The sequence below is a fragment of the Rhinichthys klamathensis genome, unplaced genomic scaffold (assembly GCF_029890125.1).
Source record: "Rhinichthys klamathensis goyatoka isolate OS25496 unplaced genomic scaffold, OSU_Roscu_1.1 h1tg000469l_1, whole genome shotgun sequence".
In the NCBI taxonomy this organism is placed as follows: domain Eukaryota; kingdom Metazoa; phylum Chordata; class Actinopteri; order Cypriniformes; family Leuciscidae; genus Rhinichthys; species Rhinichthys klamathensis.
In genome coordinates, this window is record NW_026606958.1 from 629,254 (window position 1) to 646,797 (window position 17,544).

Sequence of the window (17,544 nt, forward strand, 5' to 3'; positions counted from 1 at the left end):
CTAACACCAGCGCCAGGACCGGAAGTGAGGGGCGGAGCTTACGTTCTAAAACGAGTAACGCCACCTAACGTTTTGGAGCGTAATTTGCTTAGACGCAAAACGGTATGCTTTTATTTCACACGAAACGTCATACTTTACACGTATGTTATAATGATACATTAAGGTACAGTACAATAAGCATTTTAAAACATTGATTTTGTGTAATATAATTGTATATAGTAATCTGTTTCATTGTATTATGAAAAATTATTATATATTGTATTATTTTTCTTTATGTAAAATAATGTCACAAATCTAAAAAAGAGAGAGAAAATTCTGCACTGTTTTAAAAGAAACAATACAAATGTGTACAACAAATGACCAATTCACCCCTAGGCCCATTTTATCATGACAATCCTGTATAAATTTAACTTGCAATGTATCAAATGAGGAACTCACTCTCAGCCTCAGGACATTTTGTCCCTACCTACATTCTTGAAAAAATAACTCCATGTCTTCCACTGGACCCCTGAGCAGATGGCTGTTGGAATGGAGCCATTTCCAGTAGCAGTTTTAGCATGGGCATCTGACACACAGATGAACGGCAGAAAATTATTAATAATAATGCTTTCAGACATTACATTAAGGTTTTTTATTTTATTTTATTATAATTCTGACAATGTATTTACCTACATATCACAACTGTATTTACAATAACACATTTATTTATATTTGTATATAGGACTGACAGTTAAGCTGTCATTTGTAACTATACAAGAATATAAGAACTATTTAGCTATTTTAGTAAAATGTTCTTATTAAAGTGGTACAAGCAGGAGTATGTTGTTTGTGCACCACAAATTGACACTTACCAATCAGGTATTTCAAATAATTGTAAACTAGCAAGAGAGAAAATGCCACAAACTATTGTAAAGTGACACATACCATTGTTAAGTGTACATCTGTAGATCCTATATCTATTATAATGTAGATACAGCAAGTCAAATATTTGAACAAAACATTCGGACATCTCCAGCAGGAATATATATTAAATTAATTTGTAGTTATTGTAGACTAATCCCCAATGTTTAGTCAATGGTAGCTTATAAAATGTATACACCTTTTTCAGTAAGCAGAGACAGAAAAGAGACTCAACAAATATGTAAGTTAAAGCAATGGCTTCCCCCCCCCCCTTTTAATAAATACAGTTGATGCATTAGCATACTTCAAATTAGTGAAACTTGACTATGCCAGAGGCCATTACAACTTCAACTGCATAGCGGCAAATCTTCTCCAGTCTTTGTACAAGGAGTATTGTCACCTTAAAAAGAAGAAAACTGTTGTTTTTCATCAAACAACAAATAACACAAATCAACTTCAATCATATAATTACCACATACCTCTGGAATCATAACATCAAATATGTAGTTCAGGTTTTCAAGATCCTCATCTGCATCCACTGCTCTCTTTATTTTATCAGCAAGTTTGATGAGCTATTAAATATGAGAATATTGAATAATTTAGGATAATAAGGCACTTGTTGTAATATAACATTAACATATACTGCAAGTAAAATGTGAAACGCTTAAAACAATAATCTTATTTTCTCACATCACTTTCGCTGAAATAGCACTGTTTTGGCTTTAAGTGCTGCTTGAATTTCAGTGATGTCTCTGGATGTTTCCACAGGTAAAACCGACAGGATTTGATGTCTCCATTGTGAAAAGCTTCATGTAAAGCCTGTTGGAACAGAATTATGTTAAAATGGTGTGTATATATATATATATATATATACTGTATATACAACACATGGCAAGAAATGTTAATTGTGATTTTATAGTACTCACTTTTATGTCTTGATCTGAGATTAAGTTTTCAATTCCAAGTCTCAGAGCCTTCCGAGTGCTACAAAGAAACAATAATGTATATGTTATCAACATCAGGTTATGACATAGCATAGAACAAAAAACAGGCTATAGAATAGTTGCTGATTAATCAGATGACAATTAGCCAGTGGTACCACAAAAGGCTGTTAATAAGTGGTTAGCTAAATCAAAGTTTATGTGGCTTTATACTGATTATGTAACATGAATTGAAGTACCATAATATTAATGCTGAGTATGTTTTGTTCCTATTTATTTCTAGCAAGATCATATACTTTTCAGTGAAAATAAAAATGTAATTCTGGGCTAGACCATGATCCAACTCCATGTTTCTTAATGGCAGTAAAAGCTTTCTATTTAAACTTACTCATCAAAAGTGTGTGGTTGTGTCAAATCACATCCACATTTGAAAGTCCCTTTTTTGACTTCAGCTTCTTTCACTCCAGCACAATCTGTGTGTAGCCAGCCCAAACACATGTCACACTGTACCCACAAGGGCTTCACAACACTGGGATACAATGGCCTGTGAATACGATACACATGGTTTAATTAGTGTATTCACCTAAAAATATACAGTAAAAACAAAAAAGGCCTACCCTTTGCCCACTTTCTGAAAACAGCACACACGCAAGTCACCTGCCATACACTCCATCTGTTTTCCTGTTTTTTTCATTGAGTCCTATAATGAAAAATAATAATTAAAACGTTTAATTGACATCTATTTAAAAAACATCACTAATATAGGCTATTTATATAGGCGTTTGTTTCATCATTATGTCAGTATAGCTGCTCAGCTCATCTGTAAGTCACTAAGGTGTCACAAGAAGGAAACCTGTTCCGCGACAGTGTCAGTGTTCCGCGATAATGTCAGTGACATGTCACTATCCACTAGGCACATGCCAATGGAGACCTGATGTGCAAATACGTATAGTGACATGTGCCATTGGCTTCTGTGCGTCAGATGCCCATGTCACTTAATGTTAATACCGCCTCTCGCCATTTCACAGCTTCTTTCATGTGCCAGATTATTGGGAGCTCCTTCATTACATATTAAAGGAAAATGTGACTTTATAAATGTGTAAATGTGACATATAAAAGATATATATATATATATATACACATATTATACACACCACCTCACTGCTGCTAAGTGTAGCTTGTTCTTCACATGGAAGGGACTCTTGTAGGGTTTCTGCACTGGAATATATTTATATCTTGGTTAATTTAAAATTGATCAGAAGAGAGTGCAAATGTAACGGTGGGCTGGAGTAAATGTCCAGTATCTACCTTTCAGAGAAAATCCCAAAGTTCTCCAGAAGAATAAGAGCCCACCATCTCCGTATGTTTGGAAAGTCGCACTGCAAGACAAAAATAGAGAAATCTTGATATTTCAACTGCTACAACATCATAAAGGTCAATTACTTCAACTGGTAATTACTTACAGATGTAAAATCAAAGGGTGCTCCCAAGACAAGATGTAGAGCATACTGGAAAACAGCAACAATTAAGGAACATTATCTCTGTAAATCTCAATCAAAAAAAAGTATTCCTTGTTCCGTATTTAACAACTTAAAAAAATGAAAATAAAAACACCACCACACCAATCATTGGTTTAATTATATCAAAACAATGTCTCACCATCAACATGAAGACTCCACAGTCTACACCACCAATCTGTTGGGGGATATCCTAAAAAAAAAAAAAAAGCAGGAGTTTATTAAGGGTTTGACACTTCAGCAGTCCCAAATTTAGCAGACTTCTTTATAACCAACCTTGTTTTTCAGTAGCACCCATGTGCCAGGTGCGATTTTGGCTGTCATCTTACTGTAACAAAAATACACAAATAATAAAACAGATTTGTTAATATGAAGTTACATTGTGCAGCACACAGTTTGAAGCTCTGAATCCATGCAAAGACACGCAGTCAACAGTATTTGGGTCTTTCTTGTAAAAACTGTCACAGCATGCAAAATCAGAACATCATGCAAGTAACCATTAAGGAAGTTTATTAAACTCTTGAACAGCAAAACTTGAACAAACACATTGAACAGCGAACCTTGAACAGCAAACCTGAACTGAGAACCTTGAACAGCAAACCTGAACTCAGAACCTTGAACATTTTAACTTCTATATTTATTTTTGCAACCTGAAAACTTTCACATATCTCTCATCACCCAACCCATACGGATTGGTTGAATCTAGAAAGTACATGTGCCTATCTTTTGGCTTCATGACCTGCAAAAAATAGTGTTAGTACTTAAGAATCATGAAATGGCATTTCTGAATTGTGATGAGACAAAAGCAGGCAATTTTCAGACAACACTGCAAAGTTACATTAAATAACTTACACACAACATCCAGTGTGCTGGCTTCCAAGCAGGGAAGACAATGAAATCTTTCAGCGCAATGCAATCCTATAGATGATTAAAAAAAAATCCATTTAGTTTAAAATAAAATTGGACACTGCTGTGAATGTTATGTAACTTTGTGGCCTCACTGGAAATGACAATAATGGGTCCAAATTATTTGGAGGCAACCAGGTCACCACAACATATGCGTTGGCTGTCCACACATCCATTCCCTACAACATAACATACCAATATAAGACTGTACACTAGACAACTAGGTCTCTGACTATTTGAGATTTGCAGCTTTACAAAAACTTACTCGTTCCTTAGCCACCAATGCAATCACCTCAAGACAGCTGTTTGCAATCTGCAGTTTTTAAAAAGACAACTGTAAATAGTGAGTCACAAACATTTCTTATTGTATGTTATTGTATGTCATTGTCAACTCACTGTTGCCTCCAACAGCTCATTGAGACCTAGAGTACGGAAATCTTTCCTCCTCAGAACCAAGTTCCCAACTTTTCCAATTGTTTCATCTGGGTCATCTGTCCCCAAAGCCCAGTCAAGCTTAACGACAAATGAGAAAAGAAATTACATAGAGTATATATATATATATATATATATATATAAAATTCTGCATTTCAAATTCATAAATTCTGGTTTGTGAGTGCCATTACAACATCAAATAAAACTGAAAACTGTCATTCACATACCATTGCTGATTGTCTATGGCTTGGCAGACAATCCCAACACACTCTACTGGCAAACAGCTGTTCGATGCTACACACAATTTCATTTCCTGCTGTAATAGTTAAAATGGATAATTACATACAATAACTTGCATCAGGATATATCAAGACTTAATACAAAATATATTAACACTTACTACTGGTTGGGGCCATCGTTGAGGTCAGGGTTGTGTCTTCCATCTCAATGTCTATGTCCTCCATTTCAATGTCTATGTCCTCCATCTCAATGTCTATGGGGACTGGCTCCTCAGTGGAGATGTCAGAATTTTCTATAACAATACAAACAGCCAACAAGAGCTAGACCCAAACCTCATATTTCCTTTAAACAAACACACTGGATGGTGGCCTATGCATTTACACTACTTAAAAAAAAAATATATATATATATATATATATATATATAAAGAAATTTTAATTTACCCAGCACAGCCTGTCCATGCATATTCTTCACCAACTTTGATCCAAACGTCTTCATTAATCTAGTCCTTACTTTGTTGTTCTTGTTTTCGTTATAGTGGTGAATTATGGTCCTCATTTGAAACAGATGTGTTGATGGCTGAGACATGTTCAAAAAGTAGTTATTTTTTCTCATCTTTGAGAACAGTTGCTCTGCAACCTGGCTATTTATTTTGCCAGCTAGTTGAGGCACTATAGTGATCTTCCTCAGAACATCTCTACTGTCTTTGGAATTGCTCTCGTGAAAACGGTCAGACAATACGTAATGATCCGAAGACCCTGTCAGTGGGTGTCCTTGAGGATCGCTCACACTCATTTTTTCCTCCAGCCAAGGCAAGGACACTTTCAGATTTCCAGATTTGGCAAGTTTAATGTTTTCTTCATTGGGTTCTGCTAAGCGTCCTTCATATGGACGAATAGGTATGCTTTCTGGTGCCCTTAGATTGGCATGTGTTGCTAAACCGCGTGCAAAGTCATAAATAATGATGTTCGGCAGATGCTTCCATGAGAACAGAAGATCAGCAAAATCTCGAGGGCTTTCTGCTCGAAGATTGCTTTTTAAACTGTAAACTATGCCACATGGGCACATGATGACTCCCCAGCCTCCTAATATAGCACAAAAAAAAGACATTCTTCAAAAACAATTCTTACAAAGTTTGAAACATTAATGTATTGGCAATATATTGACTGTAATATCAAAGGTTATATTTGCAACACAAAACAGTATTAGAAATTAAGCTCACCAGAGGCACCCCAGATTTTTTCAAAGATTTTATCATATGTTTGCCTCGATTTCAATTCATTAGACAATCTGAGGAGGAGGTCACTCCGAGATCCAGTGGAGTCTAGACCACATTCTTTGCATAGTTTCCGAATAACATTAACCTACAAAAAAATATTATTGAATATAGTGTAGTATATTGGAAAAAAGTAGTCGTACTTTTACAAACAAACCTTTTGCTTTTGAAGTTCTTCCTTCAGCCTCTCCTCTGTCACTGTAATTTCTGCGGTCTCTGAGGCAGACTTTGAAGAATGAAGTTTTTCATACTCTGTGTTTAGCACAATATCTGAACGACGTGTGTTCTTGCCAATCCAAGGAGCCCAGAAGTGATACATGGGTTTAACAACAAATGGATTTTGTGCACCACCTACAAAAGCAGAATTAAAAACATAAGCTGTGTGATTCTTTTAATTTCTTTGCAATATGGTGCATAAAAAAAATAAAAAAATGTTTCCACATACTTGCAACAAATCCACGACATATCATCTCTTTGGACAATGCCTCCCAGAATGTTTCCAGATTGACTTCCCCTTGATAGTTTTCTTGGGGTTCCTCTATGTCATTTACTGGAAGAAAACAAAATGTGTAAAAAAAATGTTCACTATATGGCAATAACATGAAGAAAAAATAAATAGAAAATAAATAAATAAAACAAACTTGGAAGTGAACATGATTACAATAAACATACCAGAAAGCTGGAAAACACCCTTTTTGTGTAGATCCATTATCACAACAGGGGGATAATCACCACAGGTAACGCATGAATACCTGTACTCATGGTCTGTAAGGGCCTCAAAGTGTAAATAGGCATGCAGCACCGTGTCTGCTGACGGAAACTTTAAACCGGTCAAATCTTGCAAAAAATCAACGGCTCTGCTCACAGAAGTATGCACCTGGAATAAACAAAATCTGTTTTAAGTAACATACATAATAGTGTTAAATTAACACCATAGTGTTAAATTAAAAGTTACCTGGAGAAGGCTTCTCAAGGTAAGGCATAAGGGTATGGCAAGGATGATGTGGTCATTGAAGTTATGTAGGTGGTCTTTCCACTCCTGGTAACGGTAGAACATTCCACAAAGTGGGCACTGCTTACAGTAGGTGGCAACGTCTAAAATTTCAACAAGTAATACATCAGAGGACAATTTAGCTGAATATTACACACGCAATTACATAACACCAAATCATACCTTCAATAATGGACCAGTTTGTGAGTATTTTAGCCTTCTTTGTAATTAGGATGGGATCACTGAGGGGGACAACACCTGGACAACTCTGACATATACTTTCATCTGGACAAAGGTTTCTTGGGTAGTCCTTGTCTGGTGATGGTGCATGCACATCATCTGGTAGATCAACGGGTATCTTCTTGTGCTGAAGAATGTAAGATACCATATTTTTTAGCCCCAGATCTTTTGGAGGATAAACAGGACTGTCTTCTCTGAAATCATTCTCCTCAGACTGTGCATGTGGCCCTTTGAGTGGTGATTCTTCTCTGCTGAAGACTGTTCGAAACAACTCACGTTGGGTCTGAAAAAGGTGCCATTTTGCAATATATTTGTGCAAACATGAACGCCTCAATTTGGCACAGGGACAATGCCATGTGTTTAATTTTGAGTCATACACAACCATTACACGTCCCAACCGACTGTAATAGGAGACATTGGGTTCAAATACGGAAATTAATTTCTTTGTTTCAGGGGTGCCAATCGAAGTTTGAACAGAGAGTGGTATGCAACTGCTGTTGGCAAGTTGCTGGTGAGTAAGGCATATCTTCTTCTTTTCAGTACTAAACCACTTTGCTTTTACCATCTCGGTTAAAATCTCCTCTTTCAGGGAGACTGGTTCGGCAGAAGATGTGCAGTAAGTTACAGAGCGGATGTGTTTGCACTGATATGATGACAGGCCACTCCTCTGTGCAACTTCCATGTTGACCTGACATTCATGTGATTCACAGATGACCTTATGGTGTTCTCCCCATGTCTTGAGCTGAATATGAAGAGGAACACTGTGACCCTTGGTAACTTTAAGGACTGTAAATATGCCATTTGGCCTGTCAATGCACTGGCTTACAAGATGGAATGTGGCATTAATGTCCTGTATTGGCTGTTCTGTGTGTTTGCGGTCAATGTGTTTTTTTAAGTTTTTTCTATTAATGAGGATATTGCAAACTGGGCAATTTTTTTTAATCACAGGCTGCACACGAACCCTGTGTGGTGTGGTCAGAGTGGCTGCAGAAGGTGTGGTCAAGGCTGCAGAAGGTGTGGTCAGGGCTGCAGAAGGTGTGGTCAGGGCTGCAGAAGGTGTGGTCAGGGCTGCAGAAGGTGTGGTCAGGGCTGCAGAAGGTGTGGTCAGGGCTGCAGAAGGTGTGGTCAGGGCTGCAGAAGGTGTGGTCAGGGTGGCTGCAGAAGGTGTGGTCAGGGTGGCTGCAGAAGGTGTGGTCAGCGCTGCAGTGGCTGCAGAAGGTGTGGTCAAGGCTGCAGAAGGTGTGGTCAGGGCTGCAGAAGGTGTGGTCAGGGCTGCAGAAGGTGTGGTCAGGGCTGCAGAAGGTGTGGTCAAGGCTGCAGAAGGTGTGGTCAGGGCTGCAGAAGGTGTGGTCAGGGCTGCAGAAGGTGTGGTCAGGGTGGCTGCAGAAGGTGTGGTCAGCGCTGCAGTGGCTGCAGAAGGTGTGGTCAGCGCTGCAGTGGCTGCAGAAGGTGTGGTCAGGGCTGCAGAAGGTGTGGTCAGCGCTGCAGTGGCTGCAGAAGGTGTGGTCAGGGCTGCAGAAGGTGTGGTCAAGGCTGCAGAAGGTGTGGTCAGGGCTGCAGAAGGTGTGGTCAGGGTGGCTGCAGAAGGTGTGGTCAGCGCTGCAGTGGCTGCAGAAGGTGTGGTCAGGGTGGCTGCAGAAGGTGTGGTCAGCGCTGCAGTGGCTGCAGAAGGTGTGGTCAAGGCTGCAGAAGGTGTGGTCAGGGCTGCAGAAGGTGTGGTCAGCGCTGCAGTGGCTGCAGAAGGTGTGGTCAGAGTGGCTGCAGAAGGTGTGGTCAGCGCTGCAGTGGCTGGTGATAAAATTGTGGTTGAAGTTGGAAGCGGTTTGTTTTTGCAAACCTGTACATGCGTTTCAAAATCCCTTCTCCTTAAAACTGTAGTATCACAGTATGGGCAGTGGTAATGCAGTGCTGTTCTACATCCCAGTCCACATCTGTGTATAGTGAAGCCTAAAATAAATCAGTAAACTATTATGCTATAATATATTGGGTTGTGTGTACATGTATTAAACAAATATTCAAGATATTCATACCTCCATAGACAACTGCCTTGTTGAAGTGGATTTGTACATGACTTTTTAATTTTACTAGTTTTGCTGGCTTAAATACACTGGCCGAGCAAAAAGGGCAGTGGTAATAGCTGCAGCACTTGTTGCACTGCTGCAGCTCAGGTAATGAGTCGCCTCTCTGAATCGTTATATGTCTCTACAAGAGATGAAAGCACCACACAATAATATCAACGTAAAAAAACTCCCCAACTATAAGGTAACATTAACTCACAAACAATGCATATAACAGAGGAATGTGGAACAAACACTTTAACACCTTCACAAGATAAACGTCTTCAAAACGTCACCGCAAGCAAGGCCCATTTACAACACGCAACAATGTATCGAACCATCCGTAGAAAAAATGTTTAATACAATAGAGTATGACAACATATTCAAGCTTCAATAAGATGATAAAGTTAAGCACAAATTCAATATTTAGCAGCTAAATGCAGAACTTAATAATATGCGATAATTTTTCATCACATGATGTCAAAAACGTTAGACAACTCACCGTGCTCTCCGCCATGCTTGTCTCATTGTCAATAACTCCGCCCCCACTTCCGGTTCTGGCGCTGGGGTTCTGGCGCTGGGGTTCTGAAACTGGTGTTGGTGCTGCGGGTCTGCAGCTGGATATATCTCGAAATTCCACACATATTAATGAGAGACCACGCCTCCTGCATAAAGCTTTCTCAAACAAAACACGTCATTAAAAATGTAAAAGACTTTATTGACTTATCTGAATGAGTAGTCAGGATGATTCTCACATAGTTTTGGAGCAAATATTCTAGGCTATGTGATACAATTTTCAAAAGTCTTGTGAAGAAATAATCAATATGTGTTTTGTGGTCTTATTTCAGCAACTTTCATTTTTATTTTTTTCAATAACCACGCATAAACATTATTCTATTAAAAATACAAACATGTACATACATGTTGCTCACTCATCATGGTAGCCAAGTTTGTGCTATATAGAGTGAATTTACACCTTTGCCATTAACATGTTTATAAATAACTGAAAAAAGCACAAATGTCAGTGCATGTCAAAACATCCCAAGGGCCCCAAAAACACTCTGGTCCCCAGAGGGTTAAGGCTCAATTAGATGTTTTTTGAGTCTCAGTTCTCACCATTTTATATATGAAGTAGTTGTCTGAAGATGTCTGATAGAGCTGCATGGAGTTTAAATTTATTTAAAGTTCATTAACTTAACTGTCACATTCCAAAACCTTCTAAATGAATACTTGGGTCCAAATTCCCCTACAAAAAAATAATAATAATAATAAAAAAAAAAAAAAATATATATATATATATATACATATCTCATCTCTGTCAGGCAAAACCCTTGAATGAAAACATATTTTTAAAAGTTGATATTGTGGCTATATATATGGTCAGACACTTGCATGTGCCATTGTATTATAAACGTTTTACCAAAATCAAGCTCAAATAAAGTTATGAGGATTTTGACCCGTGAATTTCGGAGAATTTCCGACATATGTGTTTTGTCTGTCATTAGAACGACCCCATCTGAGGCAGTAAGTGATTCACAGTATGTTTTCATCAACTTACAGTAGCTATGTGGACGCTCAGTTTTTTCTATCATTTGGCCAAAATCATGTTCTAAAATATAAAGGGCTATGCACAGGCTATTTATGACAGTATTGGCTATGACTCGACAAGAAATGTTAGACTAAGACACTCTTCTCCGCTCCTCAAATGCATTCATTTTGCACCTTGATGGGGTACATTTATTTTATTTGTATCTGAAAGCTGTTCTGCATATTTACACTGCTCTGTTTGATCTGTGGATGAAGTCATTGGATGGCACATCAGAATCACCCTTGATTATTCATTTGTACACAAAGACAAGCTTGTGCATATTTCCTTTCCTGTTATCACTTGTACAACACTGGCAAGGAAAATACAGTTTTCTTGAATCTGTTTGATTTGTCTTGTTTTTAGCTTGCAGTCAGGGCCGTAGCTAGAGGATTCGGGGCCCCCTGAAAAAATATTGATGTGGGCCCCCACCACCCTCCACCAATATCATATACTGTACAATAGATGAACATGGAGGCCCACATAACAGAAGATGGTGATGTTGTTGTAAAACCTTTATTTTAAAAGTTAAATGTTTATATACAAATTACAACTAATAAAAACTAACAAAAAGCAAGAAATTATTAAATAATAATAAAACCAATTTTTAAAAAGTAATATTTCCCCCCCCCCCCCCCCCCCCATCAGTCTGTTATAATTCATAAATCAAAAAGTATACATTTAGAAATTGACAAGAATGCAGTCTAATTAAAAAAATAAAACCATATTGCCTTATTTTTTAATAAAGATAATATGGAACTGGTAATATTATTAAATAAAGCGAATACATTTATTCATCCAAGTGCAGTGTTTTGTATTCGTGTTTTCTCGATGTTTTAAATATCATCAGCCGGCAGGTCAGATGCATAATGCAATGCGTCGTGACTCGTGTAATTTTTTTAAAACTCTAGTTACAATAGTGTAAAAAGACAGGAATTTAGACCACGTAATCATTCGGTCGATTGTGGCGTGCACCGATAATAAAAAATGACTGTACACGGCAGACTGTAGACGGAAGTTTTCTAATTCCCAGCGAAATAACAATATATATCCGGTCTTTAAGAACGTCTTGATCGAATGGGATACAACCACTCTCCTTGCCTCCCTCTCCGTCTTTTCCTGGCATTTCTGGTACCTGATTTTTGTTTTCTTTTCCCCGACATTTTTCAGTCAGTTAGTCTCCTGCTCTTCCATCAAGTTCATCGTTAACTTCAGGCTGCCGCCTCAACTCTGATTGGTTCTGTTCACGAGCTGGGGTGGGACTTACAATTTTATTGGGTCCATCTGATGTTTGTCACTGAATATTGTGGGCAGCGGGGGCCCCTATAATTGTCACCACCTTTCACCCCACTAGCGACGGCCCTGCTTGCAGTTTCCGTATTTATATTGGTTTGCCAAATGCTCTCTGCATCTATGATGAGACCTAAATGGTGGAAGAACAAGCAGAGAAACTGACATGATAATGTCATACGACACTCTCGTAAATGTTCATACCCTGATATTAAATTGATCGTCATATTTCACATGCAGTTATTTTATGTTATTATGACAAGTTTATGTTGACTCAAAACTCAGCGGAGGGTGTGATGGGTGTATATTAGCTGCTCAAAGCATATTCATGATAATCTCAACAGGTGTCATAACATGTAACAAAGGACAAAGATCAACCAGCATCGCTCAGCAGACTTACACTGAAAATAACAATGGGGATGTTATAGCGGTCTGGCCATCTGGAGCTGTGTAGGAATTCCTGCTGGGATGATCCACCTGTGGGACGCCAGTGTATTACATTTATTTACATATTTAATCCTGGCTCAGTCAGTCTAACTCGGCAGTAATTGTGAAGGGGTTGGAGGGAATGTTGATAAATCTGAGGTCCAACTGTCACTGAGCCCAAGCCATGTGGCTCATTTTAGTCTCAAGTTTAGTTGTATATCATTATCCAGCCCATTTCTTCACACTCAGACAGATGTAGCCTCAAGAATCATCTATTAGGAAGAAAACAAGGAAGAGGATGACCATACAAAGGTTGGGCTGACAGTCTTATGAGGAAGACGTTGATACTTTTTTTGCGATGAGTGTTGGCTAATTAAGCAAATGAGACCATAACTAAAGGGCAGTCAAACAATATGTAAATATCAAAATCTATCTTATACTTTGATTAGATTATTTATAGTTGAATATATGATAGATTTCCTAAATTTTGGGATGAAAGTTTGGTGTGAGATTAAAGTCTATACTATATAAAATTAAATTTGAGGAGTTGCAAAAATAAATGATGAAACGTGGTGAAAACTTTTAAGCACTTTTAATGACTTTCATATAACAAAAATAAAATAAAAGTTTTTTTCTGTTAGTTTTAATAAAAAAGATTGCCTTTAGTTTAAGAAACACCCACCTATAACAAGCACATTCAGTTCAGACCAAATCATTGCTGCAAGGGCGAGGAAAGAGACGGATCAAACAATCAGTATTCTAAGAGCTAACTAGGCTGCTAACTCTACACTACCATATCTGCAGTAGACACTATTTTTTCCCAAGTAAAATTCTATGTCTCTAATTAAACACAAATTTAAGGGAGTTCTGTGGACATTTTTGCCTCAAATGTTACTGATGTTGGTCCAAAAATAACAAAAAGAAACACAAATGGCACAAAGAAAAATAACAAAAAGAAACACATGGCACAAAGAAACACCAAACAAAACAATGAACATGGCTTTGTTGTTTGTTTTAATTATTTTTTCAATTATTTTTTTATATTTATATTTAATTATTATTATTATTTTGTCTACCAGTTCAGATAAGATTGACATGGATTCATGAAGATGATTCATGACCGGCAGCTGGGCAGGACATGGCTGGACTGGAACAGGCAAGGCACACTGGCAACACCCAACGGGAAACATTAGACAATGAACTGGCACAGGATTGCAAATGCAAGGGGAATAAATATGGAGCAAATAAGACTGGTATAGGGAGGACAGGTGGGGCAAATGAACCAATAATCAGATAACAAGAAGGGCGGGTTTAAGACAATGGACAGCAGAGCACATGGCACAAAGAAACACCAAACAAAACAAAAACAAGAGCACATGGCCAGCGAACAGGATCAAATGTGCCTAAAAAACAAGATACAAATACGCAGCCAATGAGAGCATATCCACACAAAACATGACAATATGAAAGCACGCAGCCGATGAAAAATGCGAGCCACGTGCTACACAACACAATGAGATACACGTCAGCAGCGTCTTACGTCATCAGCATCACTGAACGCGGATTGACAACAGAACCGGAAGACAATACAATGCTGAATAAAGTCGTAGTTTTTGTTATTTTTGGACCAAAATGTATTTTCGATGCTTCAAAAGATTCTAACTAACCCACTGATGTCACATGGACTACTCTGATGATGTCTTTATTTCCTTTCTGGACAAGGACAGTATACTGTACATACATTTTCAATGGAGGGACAGAAAGCTCTCGGACTAAATCTAAAATATCTTAAACTGTGTTCCGAAGATGAACGAAGGTCTTACGGGCTTGGAACGACATGAGGGTGAGTCATTAATGACATAATTTTTGGGTGAACTAACCCTTTAACATTGACAAAGCATAGGCTACTCATTTTCATAAATGCACACGGTAAAATAAAAAAGATATAAACTTATATGAAAACAATGTCTATAATAATTTGAAAGAAATGGCTAATAGGTTGTGACATTTGTTTTTGAAGTTATGGTGTATTAATTGTGCTTTGGTCGTTAATCGCTATTTGCTGAGATTTTCAGTTAAGCACCAAGATCGCAGCACATGTCAATTCTCACACAGATGCGTTTTGTGTCCTTGCGTCCTTTCGAGTTCGTTCTTTTAAAGTCGCCTGGCAAGACCGGTCTCAACGAGAACGCAATTCCGTTCTTTGCATTCTTGTAATTGAGAAACAGCCCATGTCTACATGCATAAATGCAATGAGATACTGCCATGTGATTGGCTGAGTAGATATTTGCCTTAACGAGCAGTTGAACAGGTGTACCTAATAAAGTGTGTGTGTGTGTGTATCACAAGAACCAATAAGGTAAAATCCTAAATTAAATCTGGCAATCACATCATAAAACTTGGATTAAACTACTCAGTTTATATAGATTTGTTTCACGATGCCTTTATAACATACACATACAGATTGTAAAATAAATCCATAAAGATAAAAAATCCAAGTCTTCACTCAAAAAAATGATATGTTGGCTTTACTTAACTTTTTTTTGTAAACAGGTTCCACCGGTTCCACATAACTATGTTTCGTTAAACAAACATAATATGTTCATGTAACTTCAACATCATGGAATTTGGTCATTTTAAGCGACCCAATTAAACTCTGAGCTAATGAGTTAATTAAGTGAATAATTGAGTGATGATTGAGCATTATTGAAGACACCTGATGTTAACAAGCAGAATCTCTGAATGAAAAAAACGGAATGTTTAAGTCACCATTATGGAGATAAGTATTTGTTTTAGTTGGGCTCTTGACCATTAACTTATTAACTTTAGATTTTGTTTGGTTGCTGTACATGAGTTATAACAGCCGGATGAACAATAAACAAAGGTCATCTGATGGTATTGGTTGTGTTTTAACATAATCATTATTTCATAATCATTTGACCTGAGTCACTGAACTTATATTAAACCGAATTTCTGAGTTAAGTTTACCTTATGGATAATAACATCACTGTCATTGTAGAGCATACTATTTTTTTGACTTTTCAATGAAATGCAAATGATCAAATCAATAAATAAAAAAGACACTTCCTAAAAAATATTTTCAGTGGACACACACAGACATCAAGAATCAGCCTGTAAATCTCACCAATGGTGACAATTATAAAGCATGTTGTAGTGCATTCTGGGTGCCACCAATCAAAACTCATTCATGGCTCCCATCATGCATTGCTGCATGAATAAATAATGAGCTTATGATCTGTTTGTCACCATTGCTGAGATTCATATGCTGATTCTTGATGTCTGTGTGTGCCTATTCTAAATATTTTTTTAGAAAGTTTTTTTTTTATTTTTTTTTATTTGGTCATTTGAATTTCATTGAAAAATCTAAAAATAGTATGCTCTACAATGACAGTGCTGTTATTATCCATAAGGTAAACTTAACCTGTTAACCGTCACCAGTGCGTGGGCGCTCTGAAGCGTTTTTTTTTTTAAATAGTTCAAAGTTACTATCATATTTAATGTGATTAACTTGACAAACTATACATCATTAAAACGATATAAGACTCAAGTTTCAGTATTTGACCACTATTGTATTCTGTGAAACTTATAGTGACAGTTATGTCTTAATTTGTGTCAGGAGTTATGAAATAAAAAAATGAGTCGTTACCTTTAATATGAATTATGAGCGTCAGCTGCTCTCATTCAGAAAAAAACTCCCGTGCGATCGTCATGACAGCGATTCACAAAACAACGTCCCTCAGGGCTTTTAGCTCAAACATGTGCAGATTTGGAGAAATATTGATAGATTCTCATAGGTTTACATCAGACTTCTATAGACAGGAATAATATTTATTGAATTTATACCCAAATGCGTCGATGTAATCATTTTGAGCGCTGTATACTCTGATTTACTGTGTTATCCATTCATACTGAAGTCTGGGGCGCTGTTGCACAGTAAAGTCCATATATGGATCACATGAAGAAGAGCCATAATCATGTGACATTCAGGAAGTCGTGATTCATAAACAAAGCTATCCGAGATCGCTGTAAAGTGCAGATAAAGATGTTTTGAAGACAATAAACATGATTGCAATGATATTTGATTTACCTGTGTTCTTCGAGTCATGTCAGGTATTTTCATAATAATAGATTATATGTATAATGTAATGCTAATCGAGATAGACTTTCAAATTGTGCAGAATACAATAAAATAATATATTTTCTATCTGATTTTTTTATCTGAAGCCAAATCAGATTACAGAAAGTTATTTAAAACACTCGACTTGCGCTATAAAGTAAGTTGGAGCACAAACATAGTTTTATTCTCATAAATTGTCGTGTATTGAGGGTGTGCTAAGCTAACATGCTAGCTAGTACTGAGCACCTGCTACCTAACTTCGATGTAATTTTTATGATTTTTTTTCTAAATAAGAATGCTTACTGAAATGTTTCGTTTTTCAAAAAGGGCATTTGATACAGTTTCACTGTGAAGTGAGAACTTTTATAAAATAAATGAGGGATTGAAACAGTGTGAATTGCTAGTCGTTAGTGATTATAATGCAGACAAAAGAAAAGCATATTTAGAGCAATAAACAGGCTGGAGAGGTGTGAATATGTGCAGGGGAGCCTGAGACTGAATGGGACTCGTTTTTGCATCACAAAACAATAGAGGCAATAGACTGAATAGATGCTTATAAGATGACAATAAACACCAGTCTAATCAAAATAAAGTCATATGACATG

General features: G+C 37.2%; 1 protein-coding gene across 1 annotated transcript; it reads right to left on the minus strand.

Annotated features, from left to right (window-relative positions):
• Nucleotides 1–3,633: 3,633 nt before the first annotated feature.
• On the minus strand, nucleotides 3,634–10,034 carry LOC130071991 (uncharacterized). Its single transcript, XM_056236858.1, has 17 exons — nucleotides 10,003–10,034; nucleotides 9,474–9,645; nucleotides 9,187–9,390; nucleotides 7,387–8,412; nucleotides 7,168–7,307; nucleotides 6,885–7,089; nucleotides 6,658–6,762; nucleotides 6,370–6,563; nucleotides 6,159–6,300; nucleotides 5,380–6,021; nucleotides 5,097–5,228; nucleotides 4,924–5,012; nucleotides 4,661–4,777; nucleotides 4,530–4,577; nucleotides 4,360–4,443; nucleotides 4,211–4,276; nucleotides 3,634–3,686 (listed from the first exon to the last, which is right to left on the minus strand). The coding sequence occupies exons 1-17, from the start codon at nucleotides 10,015–10,017 to the stop codon at nucleotides 3,684–3,686; spliced, it is 3,384 nt and encodes a 1,127-aa protein (XP_056092833.1). The 5' UTR covers nucleotides 10,018–10,034; the 3' UTR covers nucleotides 3,634–3,683.
• Nucleotides 10,035–17,544: the final 7,510 nt, after the last annotated feature.

Excerpts from the sequence above, each read along its gene's own strand:
- LOC130071991 (XM_056236858.1), bottom strand. Across the intron at positions 9,391-9,473 it reads CAAGGCAGTTGTCTATGGAG|GCTTCACTATACACAGATGT; the intron begins GTATGAATATCT and ends GATTTATTTTAG. Across the intron at positions 4,444-4,529 it reads CATTGGTGGCTAAGGAACGA|GGAATGGATGTGTGGACAGC; the intron begins GTAAGTTTTTGT and ends GTTATGTTGTAG.